This window comes from Corvus brachyrhynchos, unplaced genomic scaffold (assembly GCF_000691975.1).
Source record: "Corvus brachyrhynchos isolate BGI_N302 unplaced genomic scaffold, ASM69197v1 scaffold3, whole genome shotgun sequence".
Taxonomy (NCBI): Eukaryota; Metazoa; Chordata; class Aves; order Passeriformes; family Corvidae; genus Corvus; species Corvus brachyrhynchos.
The window spans coordinates 13,095,407-13,109,198 of record NW_008237619.1 but is presented as its reverse complement, the minus strand read 5'-3'; the positions used below and the strand labels follow the sequence as shown (position 1 = coordinate 13,109,198).

General features: G+C 47.7%; 2 protein-coding genes across 2 annotated transcripts in view; one reads left to right on the top strand and one right to left on the bottom strand.

Annotated features, from left to right (window-relative positions):
* Positions 1–1,889, top strand: part of LOC103614051 (vesicle-associated membrane protein 1) — a 7,915-nt gene extending 6,026 nt beyond the window's left edge. The window contains exon 5 of the mRNA XM_017731657.1: positions 1,278–1,889. Coding sequence (XP_017587146.1) covers positions 1,278–1,363 — 86 coding nt within the window. The 3' untranslated portion in view covers positions 1,364–1,889. The remainder of the gene's footprint in view (positions 1–1,277) is intronic.
* Positions 1,890–6,777: 4,888 nt separating this feature from the next.
* Positions 6,778–13,740, bottom strand: SCNN1A (sodium channel epithelial 1 alpha subunit). The gene is made up of 12 exons (XM_008631807.2): positions 13,269–13,740; positions 12,616–12,871; positions 11,565–11,749; positions 10,674–10,774; positions 9,824–9,987; positions 9,410–9,508; positions 9,122–9,239; positions 8,803–8,881; positions 8,429–8,486; positions 8,246–8,301; positions 7,646–7,721; positions 6,778–7,427 (listed from the first exon to the last, which is right to left on the bottom strand). Exons 1-12 carry the CDS (start codon positions 13,616–13,618, stop codon positions 7,101–7,103), a joined length of 1,869 nt encoding a protein of 622 aa, XP_008630029.1. The 5' UTR covers positions 13,619–13,740; the 3' UTR covers positions 6,778–7,100.
* Between the last annotated feature and the right edge of the window lie 52 nt (positions 13,741–13,792).

Below are 13,792 nucleotides of genomic sequence, written 5' to 3'. Positions count from 1 at the left end.
CCTTGAAATGGTTAGCTGGGGATTCAAAGGGAGATGGTGCTCTGGGCATGGATCTTGCAAAGTGACATCAGATGTCCCAGTTTGGCAACTTAGGTCTCTAGAGGTCTTGCCTATCGAACTGAATCCTCCTAATTGCTATGGGTTCTCTTGAATTTAGGTCCAGGGTGGTCTCTGATGGAAGTAAACTTGTGGCTTTGTGAGCAATTCCTTTGTTCTTCTCCATCAAAAGTAACAAGAGCTGTGAGTTGTTTGAATGTGTTGTCAGACATGGGTTAAATGAGCTGCCCTGTTTCTGTAGAGTCTTCTGAGGTATGTGTATCTTGTCTTTTAACTTTTTTAAACAAGCTGAGCTGTAGCCTGTAATCTAGACTGGAAAGAGGGTACTCCTTTAATTTAGAAAGCTCTGCCTCTGTTCTAGAATACACTGGGATCTGTTTAGGCTTAAGAGGAGGCAGGGAGGACATCAGTGGAGTTCCCAGATAAGAGCAAAGTACAAAAGATGGGAGGAGCAGATGCTTTTTGTTTCATTGGGTGTGCTGGGGAAGCCCCTTTCCACCTCCCAGGGCACCTGGAAAGGGGCTAAGTTTTGCATGCTCACTTCCATGTCCCGGCATTTCATTTGAGTTCATCTCCCTGCAATTCCATTCCTCTTCACCTCGGGGGAGGGCAGAGATGAAGATCTGGAGTGAAGCAGCCGTCGTCCCCTGAGCACTTCCCTAATTCCCTGTGGAACTGAGATGTGATGGATGGTCAGAAGTGCATCTACTGAAGAGGAGCCAGGGCCTGCTTGTGCTACTTCCTGCTCTCATTTTAGGGGGTAGGCTTACAAGCTTGAGGCCCCCAGACCAGCAATTCTCTCGAACTCTTCTAAACAAGCCTTTGGTGCCCCATTCCTCCTGTCTCTCTGGGAGCTGAGGTCCCCCTAGGCTGTCTCTTTAATTTCCTTGCCTTAGATGTTGTGTGTCTGCTCCCTTTCCTCTCCTTTGTCTCTCTGTGCATGGGCAAAACAAATCACCAAGGCCCTCTTAGTAAAAGCAAGGGACTCTGCTGCCCACGGCATCACAGCCACTCATGCACGTGCAGTTTATTTACCTCCTCTACAATCACAACTGTAATCTCCTCTGGCATGTTCTAGAAATCAGCTCCTGTACTTTTAATGGTCTCTAAGAAACACAATTTACCACCTTACTGAGTCTGTCTGGTCTGTCAGTGAGTGGGAAGGGGTTGGGATGCCAAACTGGTTTTGGCTTTTTTTTTTTCTTTTGTCGCTTCCATAGCATACATGTACCTGAAGTTCTGTCCCTCAAAGCAGTGGCTGGTTTCCCATTGCAAAGTGATGGTAGTTCCAGTTGTGCTGGACTGACTCTGGTAAGTCTGTAACAAGATGTGTGAACCAGCAGCTCTGGGGGAAGAGGCTGCCCAAGCCAAGTCTACTTTTAGCCACCAAATGTCCAGCCACTGTCCTGGTCAGGCGACTACCTTCCTGTGCATCAGTGTGTTAGTGGCAGCTCTGGCTCTCAGGCTGTGCTGCCTTTAGATTTCAATAACCTCCGATCCTTAAACCCAGAAACAATTCTCCATTGGTGTTGGAATATAAGTTCAGGACCCAAATGAAGACCTCCAAGAGCAGGATGCTGTTCACAGCGTATCTTGGAGCATGGCTGGAATAAAGGTAAGTGCCCCTTTGTTCAGCTTCACTGTACCCTTGAAACTAATTAAAAGGAAATGACAGAGCTTTGTCCAGTGCAGACTTCTTTTAAATTTAGATACTTGTGCCCTTATCTGCCCCTACTGCTATGAAAGCTGTCTTGTAAAACAGTCTTTCCTGTGGCTTCTGGTTCCCTTATGATCAATCATTATCCAGTCTTAAACATCACCAAAATCACACCAGAACAACGAACTCACCAGAACAACTCACAATGGTGAATGTGGAGCAAGGCAGCTAGAGTAATTCTTCAAAGATGGAAGCCTTCCTGGGAAGGGAAGGTGTCTGGACTGGCTGGTGGACTAAAGCAGCATGTACAGTCTAAAATTCCACACAGTTCAAGCCTGCACAACCCAAACAAACTAGTTGTGCTACAATTCCTGCCAAGTGTTGTGTGTTGCCTTCCTGTTAGTTCTCAGCCTCATTCATGTAGGGGGATGGGGAAGATGTTTTCTTAGGACAGATGCATTTTTAGACTGTTGATGATGCAGTGTCCAAGTCCCTAGCCAAGGCTGGGTGTTGAATGGTCATTTTCCAAAGCTGGCAGCTGCTCTGGAGCACAGAGCTGGGACTGAACATACTGCTGAAGGTTGTCCCAGGGTTGAGCCCAGTTCATGAGTCATGTTGTGGATGTCTGCAAAGACTTGCATGCCTAACCATAAATCCTCTGGAAGGCATTGAAATACCATGTTCTACCGGAAGCTCTTCTGAGGTGCCATCCTTTACTGCATCAGCCTTTCTGCTGCTCCTGCACTTTGTTATCCTAGACAAAACAGGGTTCAAAATGTGCCCCAAAAGCAAGGCCAAGGCTTTGGGAGAATAGTTCTTCATATGCCTAATTAAAAACTCAAGCTCTGCCTTTAAACATGGAACATGCTTAACATGCCTTTGAATGGGAACAGGTTGCCCAGAGAAGCCATGAATGCCCCATCTCTGGAGGTGTTCCAGGCTGGGTTGGATTGGGCTTTGAGCAGCCTTGTCTAGTGAAAGGTGTCCCTGTCCATGGCAGGGAGTTGGAACTAAGATGATATTTAAGGTCCCTTCCAAACCAAACCATTCTGTGCAATGTGCAGCTCCCATAGCAGCTGCTTCATCCTGATGTCTTCAGATGTGGTGGAAGAAAAGCCTCAACTATACTGCTCCTAAATAGATATACCTTAAACCTTCATATTTCTAGATGCCTGAGGCATTGCTCTGGCCTCTCCTGAGGTGTCTCTGTGCTGATCAAAGCAGGCTGCAGGCTCTCATCAGTGGTGGGGTTTGTTGTCTCAGCTGGAGAGTAACCAAACGATGGCTGGGAAGACAGATTTTCCTTCAGAGCCGGAATGCAGCATCAACACTTTTTAAATGAACCTAGCTTCCTTGGGAAGTGACAGAGGTCCCTGCTCTGATGTATCCACTGGGGTTGGAAGCCTTAACTTGGTGAAGAGAGGTAATAATGGGGAGGTTTTATCTTTGTTCTGACCTCTAAGCAAATAATTCTTCTGAGAGATGTAACAGATAAAGATACAGGTTTTACAAATAGGCAACTCAGCCATGTCTGTTGGATACCTGAGCCTCCATACTCCTGATAATCTTTGACCTATTTTTTGCTTGAGATAGAGTGCAACACCTGTTCAGAACACCCTTACTTGCTCCCCAGGTTTCAAATATGAACAGCCCCATAATGTCCTTCCCTTCATTGCACAGACCCATTAAATGATTTCTGCAGAGGACAAAATGACACTTTCTTTTTATGTTCTTTCTTCCCAGGCTTCTTTTCCAAAAGCCTTTGTACTATTTTTTTAAAAAAATAAATTTGCCATAAATTTATTAAAAGATTAATAAAGATCATAAGCTTTTTTTAGTTCATTGCATGCACTTGGAAGCTGAAGGCACTTTGCCCTCTTGTGCTTACAAGCCCCCTTTAAATATTGCATATTGTTAAATACAAAGAACTGTGACTGAATGTGGCTGTGCCTGTGGTATGTTCCTGATCTCTGTGGTTCCTGTGTCCTTTCACCCACAGCACTGCTGCCCTTTTCATTTCTTGATGTAGCCTGTAACCCCTTAGATTTTATTGAACCTGTCCCAAGAGCCTGGTAACCCTTTGCTCAAATTCCTTCTCGGTTTGACCTCAGTCTGTGCAGACAAACCTTGACCTATCTGTCCAGCTTCTCTAAGCCTTCCAGTAAGCAGGGTTTAGTTCTTCTAAATATATTGTTTATTCTCCCAAGTGATGGCTTTCTCATTTTTTTTCTAGCTTCCCTAGACACTTATGTTGTACTTCCCTGCATTTCCTCTATTACCTTAATTCTTATGGAAAAACAATAGTTTTGGTATCTGTTCTCAGTCCAAAAAGACACAACCTTCAGCTGTTCCCTGCATGTTTTCCATGTCCTCAAAATAACTGTGCTATGCCTCTAACACACATGTGACTACTGAGCGTTCACATCCCCTCAACTTTCTCCTCTTGTACAAATTCACTCCAGCTCAGACCTTTAATTTGCCTTTTGCTGACCTGCAGATCCCCATGCATGCATGCTTTCTTCCCTTTTCTCCAGGTTTTTTCACATTCTCAGTGAAACACTCCCATTTTTGGGGCTCTTACTCCAGCACTGCTGGCCTTGCCTCTTGTTCTCAGCCAGACCAAGCTCACTATACATCTGCTGAGCTCATTTGTGGACTTGTCAGCCTACAAGAAATGTAGGGATTATTTCTGGAACAATCACCTGATTTCTCCCAAGATGGCAATTTTTGCACTGATTCACAGGACAGGGAGGGCTAATCTATTTACCAACTTGTATAACTGCTTCTTCACGTTTGTACAGGCTTTTAACTCTGGATTTACAGCTATCCTGAATGGTGCCATTACTTTGAGTTCATCAGTCAAAGCTCATTTTTTTTTTTGCATTTTAATGCTCTTACAGAAGAGATAGAATACGGTTCAAGCTTCCCCCAGGAAATACATGACCACCTTCTGCAGCTGTATTTCTTTATGATGAAGAGAACTTAGTGTTTCAAGTAGTTATGCCTCTGATTAATCTTGCTTTAATCACCCACTTAACTATGCATGATGCAGCAGGTCTCATCAATTTTATGGTTATTACAGGGTTATTTATAGTTCTGTGATGTGAAGAATCGTGTCTCGCTCTTTGGATACTCAGGAAAGATCATGCTTACCATATGAGTCATCGTATGTTTATGGTATACAAAGACTGTTTTAGGTGTTGCACCTGCTCTTTCTCCTTTCTTGATTGGAAGGTGGCTTTGTGAAGCAAACAGCTTTGTGTCCAGTGTCAGGTTTTTGCTCATTCATGTGCTAGAAAATACCCAAGGCATCAGTCTGCAGTTTTGAATTGGTGACCAAGAACTGGGTGCAGCATCCTAGCTCCTCTATCTGCCTGCCTTTTGTGTTTTAATTGTGGCCAAAGTTACTTTCAGCAACTAAACCTAGCTTTTAGCTCTGCCTCTTGGGGCAGTGTTTTTACAGAACATGAAAGTCCCTTCACTGAGGCAACTTTGAGATTTCATTCATTACTCTTTTTTATTCCATTTAAAATCAGACACAGAAAATGGATTTTTTCATGTTTGCAGAAATTCTGGTATTTTTTCAAGAGGGGGCCCCCAAGGAGGAATACATGTTCCCACACCTCTAAGTGCTTGTTGCAGGACTCTCCCTCCTGCTGGGCTGCCACCCTTGCTGAAGGACACCCCCTGAATTACTTGCTTCTATTCCCAGCAGAGAGACATTATCTTCACTTTCAAACAAGAGTCATCAGGTGAGCACTGGGATAAAATTTGAAAAACCATGTCTATTTGTGCAATAAAGAACATAGCATTTGTGTATGTGAAGAAGAATAAAATCACTCTGTGCTGGGAATTGAAAAGTGCATTTAGGTAATCAAGGCAAGAGCAGTACAAGCAGCACGTGTTTAGCATCTCAAAGGGAAAAATTAGGCAAACATTTAGATACTGCAGTAAACCCTTCCAACTTCCCAAGGGCAGTGTATCTACCTTAATTTTTAAAATAACTTTAAGTTTTTCTTTTGTTATGATTAACAAATAGCGGGTGTTCACAATGTGATTTGGTACAGGGTACCACAGGTCTTTGCCTAAACTGCTTAAATTCTGGTATCTGTGTTTGTCCTGTGAAGTGGATAATCCTGTTTGTTAAGGACATCACCCTTGCTCTCTTGATGCCCCATAAAGTGCAGTGCAAACACCATTGCAGCAGAAGTCTGAGTATTTGTAAGAAAAGAGTATGGCAAGCTCACTGCAAGAAACGTGTTCTCTTGTGCAAAGATTCCCAAGTTAGTTCCTGAGAAGAGGACCATTTTTGCCCATGTGGTCCAATTAAATAGGCTAAGGCTTTCCTTGGAAGGACTTTTGATTAAAGCCTGCAGTACTTTCCTGTGCTTCCCTCAGGAAGAAGCAGAGTCTCTGTGGGTGGAGCAGACAAGGGCTGAGTGGAGCAGAGCAGGCACTGCATGACCTGCGCTGCTCCGATCCTCTCTTGCAGGACCCTGTGGCAGCAGAGGTAGTGTTTGGGATTTTTGGGGGGTGTGCATAATCCTGCCAAGCTCTCTTTGTTTCCCTCCGGAAGAAAGCAGGGAGGGCCAAGCAAATGTAGAGATCAATTTGTCCCGGAGTTGTTGGCAAACAATCAAACAGCTGGATGTACACATGTATGGTGTATCCCAAGGAAGGGGACACCCAAGATCTAGCAATGCCACAAAGGCAGCTTGAAAAGGGAGCCTTTACTTTGCCAGGAGTGTTCTGTCCCAGGCCTGGGACTGGCAGCAAGCATTGAGCACCTCTCCAGAGCATTGTGTGTAATACAGATTGAGATCGTGCCAGTGGCTCTTGTCTCAAGTAGCCTCTCCTTGGGGGAGGAGAGGGTAGGTGACACAGTCTTGGGATCAGAGCTGGACATGAAGAATGAGGAAAGAGCAACCAGTTTAGTGAAAGCTTAACAAAGCTCAGCCTGTTGAGAGATTTGTAGCCCAGCTGAGACTCCATTCCTGTTCCTTGTCATACCACAGAGGAGGCCAGTCACACCTGCCAAACCTCTTTAATGAATGACAGACCAGAACTGTGGCAGCATCCTTGTTGGAGGGGAAAGAAAGCATGCATGCACATGAAGGTGTGCACATGCACAGAGGGTAAGGAAATCAAGAGGACATCTCCCCTGTACATACACTTGATCAACTCTCAAGCCTGGTGATCCCCCGAGCAATAGCATTTTACGAGACTGAAGAATTTGCCTACAGAAGTGAAAGCAATGAGCCCAGGCCAGCCATGGAGCAGTCTTTTGCTATGGTCCATGTGCAGCACCCCAGAAAGAAGGAAGCGCAGGCCCCACAGACAAAGTGTGCAGCCTTTGCTCCAATTGCCACCCATCTGAACAGCTGCCTCACTCGTGTCCCACCTCACCGTCCCTGCTTGGCCCACGTGGTTCCAGGCTGTTGTAGGATGGCAGCGTGGTCACTACAGCCTCAACAGTGAAGCGATGTGGAGCACTGAGAGCTGGTGCCTCATCTTGGAAAGCAGTGTTATCCTGGCTGTTCGGAGCGGGTCCCGGCGGGGAGAGCTTCTGCTGAGAGCGGAACCAGCGGAAGGCCAGGATAAAGGTGATGGCGATGAAATCCAGAACCAGCTCTGCAAGCTCCATCACAGACAGGACAGAGGATCCAAACCAGAGGCTCCACTGGTTCCCAAGCTGGGACAGCAGAGTCACTACCTGCAGGAGATGGAGAAAGAACAATGAGGACAGCCCTTGTCTGGGACTTTTGCCTCCCTGCCTGTTCCCTCTTCCCTGTGTTATTGGGGCCTTCCCCTCACCCTGCCCCAGGAAGAGACTCAATATCCAGCAATGGTGCTGGAACAAAAGCTTGTCACAGTGGAGGGACATCGTGGGGGAATGGGTGGCCAGAGAAGATGTGGTAGTAAAGCGTGTACCGTGAAGGCTGGAGACTCCCCATTGGTCTTGTAGTTCCACTCCTCAAAAAAGATATTAACTTTGGCAACTCCATTCCTGTGAATGAAAGATGATGCTCAGTAACCCCAACTCCACAATCCCTGCATTTCTTCACCATGCCAAATTATCTCTGTCCCCTTCTGCATCCCATCCTTCTCCCACACATACCACCCAGAGGCTTTCTCCCATCTCTGCAGCTCCCTCATTCTGCACTAAATACAACCTTTGGTACTTACAGTGCACTTCTGACACGGCACTGTAAAACCCAATGTTTGTGGCAAAAGCTCCTGCACAGCTCTCCTTCCCACCTTCCACAAACACTTCCTGTGACTCCAGAACACACAGCAAGTGCCTGGGGCTTACTATTTTCATATCAGCATCTGAACCCTTTCAAAATTTTTCATTGAGTCCCCAGTTCTTGCTGAAGTCTCAGTGTATATCTATTCTGACTCAAATCCACTGGCCTTGTCCACAGGTCCCATGCCTGATCTCTTCCCATCAGTGACTCTGACATTTCCAACACACACACTGCACTGGGATGGTTTCTCATTTGCACACAGTCTCTGCTTAGGGGCTCTCACCTCTTGGATGTGATGTTGTATTTGTTCTGTTGTGAAAGCATGTAGAAAACCCAGTCCTGAAATGAAAGTGCAATAAACTGTGTTACATGATCACAGTCACCTCCTGCAGGTTTAGTACCAGCTGAGGAAGGACTAAATGGGAGGTGGGAGCAGTGCTGAGGCGCCAGGACACCCTCTGCTTACCTCTGAGACAGCAGAAGGCCAGCGGGAGTATCCAGCTGACAGCTGGTATTCTGTCATCCTGCGAGACCAGAGGCTGTGTTAGCTCTGAAGCTATGGGAGCCACAGGGCCAGGTCTCGCCATCCCCAGGCACACATGGAGATTCCCTCCCATGCTGAAGTTCCACCCACTTCCCACCATGTGGAATGCACAGTCCTTGGGAGCTCACCCCTAAGCCAGCCCTGATGCTCCTCAGCCCTTCTGGCTTCCTGATGGGAGAAATACCATTTCAGGCTGGAGCTCAGCTATTGACTCAAGCTTTTGCCTGGTCAGTGAATGCTTTCCAACATTTCTAGGAATAGTTTCCAATCTTCCTGCCTGACTGATGATAACTTACTTGCAAGGTTTCCGACACTTGTGGAAACAGCCCAGCACATCAGCTTTGAACTCAGCCAGCAGTTTGTAATAACAGTAGCCTGAACAGCAAAGGAAGTAAATCCAGGTAAGCTCACAGTGTCACAAAAGGTGATGTGTGACTGCGAAGGGAACCCAGAAGAGGTTTCCTTCCACAAGGGGCTAATCATCCAAGACAAGACTGTCTTTTGGATGTCCCACACCAGGAAGCTCATTGAAGACAATGAGGTGTGCTGGGACATGGGCTGGACCAAACAGGTTGAGGTGGTGCATGAGCTCTGCTGTCCCTGCTGTCCACTTACCCCAGGCCGTGTGCTTTCTGTAGTCACAGTACTCTGCTCCACTGGGCAAGGGATAGAAGTAATATGCACAGCCACAGCGTTCTACCATGTTGAGCTGAAAGCAGGAGCGAATGCAGACCTGGGAGGCACATAAGGTGGAAAAGGCTGATCAAGGGAACCAAACACACTGCTGCCTGTATCACATCATACTAGTAACACAGCCCAAGGAAAGGAATGGCCGTTAGGGGGCTGAAGCATTTCAGGAAAGTAGGGAAACAAGGTGGCCCAGGAGGGGTGATGGCGAGTTACCTGTTCGGTGTAGCGGGACGAGTACAGATTTTGCACTGGCACGTCACTGCCATCCTCTGTGCAATCACTGTAACTGCCCCCGAGGCGCATGGTCATCTCCTGCAACAGCAAACTCTCACTGCACAGAACACTGCCACTTTGCTGTGCTTTTCCCACTCTCCCATGCCTTGCACTGCTCATCCATCAGTATCTGCTCTTTATGCTTTCCTCGGGCTGCCAGCTCCCCCTGCTTGCCCCCATTTCATTGTTCACTGATAAACTGCAGCCAAATGCTTCTCGTCTAGTCCAGCAAGCTGTTCTTCCTCTCCCTTCACTCCATGTGATTAATCCCCTCCCTTAAACACACACTAGGTCCACAGGTTGAACCTCCCCATAACCTCCCATCCACAGCTCTCACCCCTTCTGCTTCCTCACCTTTCTCATGCTGATGGAGGTCTCGATGCCAGGACGAACGTTGAAACCCCCATCATCCATGAAGGCTGGCTCATTCTGGTCATGGACCATGACCCTGGCTCCTGTCACCGTGGACAGCAGAGGGATGAAATCATTCTGTTCGGTGCGCACCACCAGAGAGAGACCTGAGGGAATATCAGAGAGCGAGGGAGGTCATGGCCAGCTGTGGTGCAGCAGAGGAGGGAGAGCAGGGTGGTTAAAAGGGAGTCTGAAAGAGATAAAGGAAAAGACAGACATCAACCAGGGCTGCACCAAAGCTTGGCAGCAATAGAGAGTGGCTGGAGGGAGGCCAGCGACAAAGCTGGAGGCTCCAGAAGAGGCCAGAGAAAACTGGATTTCATCACTGTGGCTGAGAAAAAACACAACTGGGAATTGAGAGAGATTTCATGGAGAGACTTGGAGCCAGGTGGAAGAAAAGCCTGAAGATTTGGCCTAGAAAGGTTTCAGGGAGTTTAGGAACACAAATAGGTCAGTTTCTTGAAAGAGGAAAATGGAGAAGGAGAAGGTGAAGACCAGGAACACAGCACTGTGGCTCAGCAGCCGACTTCAGGAAGGGCCAGCACAAGACCAGAGGAAGCAAAGAGCATAAGGATCAGGCACTGCTGAGAGAGAGAGAGTTCAGTGGGCAGCAGTGAGGGACAGCCATGTCCATGAGACAGCTGTCTCCACATGGGTGAAAACAGCTTGGGCGAGACAGAGCAGGGCTGCAATCTGCCACCACCAGTACTAAGCACAGCAGGATGCCCATAACTCCTAGGGAAAACAGAGCTAAGCTGTTCTCCTTACTCACCAAGGGGTGCCTCTCACCCACCATTATTGATCCCAGGCAGCGAGGATGTCCACAGGCTGCTGCTGTTGTCATTAAAGGTATAGCAGTTCCCATACAAGGGATGGTGGAAGTGGGTATAATTCCTGAGAGGGGAAGATAAACATTTACACAGAATGAGAAGGGCTGTGAAACCAAGGGGAAGGGATTTCTGAAAGGAACAACTCTGTTTTCCATCAGCAGGGAGAGGGGCTTACAGCAGATGGGCAGTATTTGTTATGTAAACTCGCCCAAACACGGAAAAGCAATTAAAATGTGCTGTAAAAAATGTCCCGGAGCTGGACAGGTTTTTCCACGAGGTTTTTCATACTGCTTTTCAGAGCCCAAATGGGTTTTAGCAGTGCTAGCAATTACTGTATTATCTTCCTAATACTGATGAAACTCTTAGCTTTTCCTACCCCTTTTCCTCCCTTGCAGATGGGTTTCGTTCCACTACCTCCTTGGGGATTTTTGACCAATAATGGCAGGAGAAAAGTGGGATATTTTTTTACTTTCTTTTTGTATCAACTCTCTCTTCTCTTCTTCCTGTATGTGGGCTGATATGTACCACTTTACCACTGTGGAGAGTAGAATAAAAATACTTCTACGCTGTACATCTGTGCCCGCTCTGGCGTTTGTACCAGTATAATTATTTCATTTGTGTGGAACCCAGAAAAAGGAGAAATCATCCTCTGAGGTTCATAGTTCCAGGTCATAGAACCTGTGACCCTGATAAGCACAACCCACAGAAAAGACTCAAGGAAGATCATTTGACACAATGGGAGCTGAACAAGGAACGACCCCACCTCAGAAAAGAGGTTCTCTAATGTGGGTTCCTCGATTCCCCTCGAACCCAGGCACAAAACAAGTGTTTGCAGGGATGTTTCCACTACTTACGCCTTGTCACACGTTGCCTCATTGAAGCGGCAAGCATAGATAAAATTCTCAAAGTCAGACTCATCCAGGGCTTTTGCATCAGGCACCTGCGCCAGGATATTGATATAGTGAAAGCTGTACCATTCCCGCACGGCATCCACTCCCGAGGAGTACGCCTGATGGAAACAGTCGTTGTTTTCATTGCACTGTTAAGAAGGAGAAAACCAGCCATGTCAGAGAAGTCTTGTTGTCCAGGAGACAAGGCTCTGCCTGTGGATAAGCTGTGCTCCCTCAGCACAGGCAGGAGATGACCGAGGCAGTGAAGAGTTACACAGAACTCCTGTGTGTGACCAACAGGTGATCAGCAGGGTATGGGGAAAACACAGGGCAGCTCCTCGGTGGAAGGGAAACGCCAGGTGAATAAGCGAGGCTGAGTAAAACCCAGGAGGCAGCAAGGTGTGCAGGGCAATCTGCACATAAATTCTACCTGGTATAAAACCAGGAGCTTTAAATTCTTGCGTGGGGAGCCCTTCCTTCAGGGTGTGTCCAGAAAAACGTTTGTGATCCTGTGGGAACTCCAGTTAACTGCAGAGTGATTAGCCTCAGTCCTTCAGTGCCTTTTTAAATGCAAACACAGATACCCTAGGGCGAGGAAGCTGCTACCTAAGAGCAGTTGCGACCATGATCACATTTCAGGTGGCCCAGGACCATCAAATACTTTCTCCTTTGCTATTATTGGGCAATGCAGCAGCTGATGCTGATAAACAGCTCTCAAAGGCAACTGCAAGGCTGATGTACCCTCAGGAAGGACAAGGTTTCCCTGCTCTTAGGAAGAGATGTACACTGACACGGACATGTCCCCTGGGGCCTGGGACATGGACAGGGGCAGAATCTGGGGAGCGGGACTGTATGGAGCAAAGGATTCAGCTCTACCTTTATCTGTCATTAGCAATAGCCAGTGGAGATTAATCAGACTTCTACGTAAGGAGAGGCATGGCCAAGGGTCTAACAAGACAAAAGTAGCCAGGCAGAGACTGGAGTGGGTAGGGCGCAGGGTATCTAGGGATCTCACCAGAACAAAGCCAATTTTCCAGTCATTCTTGTCCACTGAAGGACTGTTCTCTGGCAAGTTGACTAAGTTATCCCGCTTCTGCCTCCGCAAAGGATGGCGCTGGACATGATGGAGCAGGCTCCTTGAGCTACGCCTTTGTGTGGACACTGTGGACCAGTCGCTTTGTGGCAGAGACATGTTGTAGTCATAGAGGTCCAGCAGTGTCTGGTGGGTGATTTGGTCCAGCTGATCCAGCTGCTTTCGGATGGCACTGTATCTATAGAGGGGGGAGAGAAAACCAGCACACAAACAGCTCTGAATAAGACAGGCAGCAAAGTTTGCTGGGGTGATTCCGGGCATCCCTGCCACGAGTTGTAAATCTAACCCCTTGCTGGAGGCTATCTTGCAGGAGAGAAGTAAATCTGCTCTAGCCCTGTGGCACTTTACACTGCAGCCTGCTAACATACACCACCAAGCAGCGCTGCCTAAACCCACATGCCTCACTGTGCGTGCCCTGCAGCAGCAAAGGCCTCCCTCTGAAAAGCGTCCTTTCCACCGGCACCGCTACAACAGTGGGCAGTCGAGGATCATGAGGAGAACCACAGTGAGTTTGTGCCGTGTTCCTACACTCATCAAAGTCACAGCAGTCAACATCTCTGCAGCCTGTTTCTTACCTGTACGGATTGAGGGTGCACAGCGTCACGGCCGGGAAAGTCAGCCTGTCCGAGTTAAGGTTGAGGTTGAGGTTGACAGGGTAGCTGAAGTACTCCCTGTAGAGGATCCCAAACTGCCAGTACATTAAGCCGAAGGTGAGAAAGAAGAGAACAGACCAGAAGGCTGTCTTCATCTTATTCTTTTTGGAGCACACCAGGCGGATAGCCCCGTGGATGGTTGTGTTGCTGCAGAAGAACTGGAATAGCTCCTGGTAGGAACTGTAGAATTCGATGAGACCCTCCCGCTCCTCTTCTTTCTGCTGCTGCTCCTCTTCTTGCTTACATTGTCTCATTTTCTCCCCTTCTGGCATCTTCCCTGCCTTCACAGACCCAGCCTACAGTACAAACTCAGAATTAGTGGGTTGCCCAGCAAGACTGTAGCTCCGGGAAGCCATGCCCGCTTCACCAACTGGCTCTGCATCCATCTCCCCCAAGCCCCGCTGCTTTCTCCCGCTCCCCCCCGACCCCCGCCCACGCTGCACGTC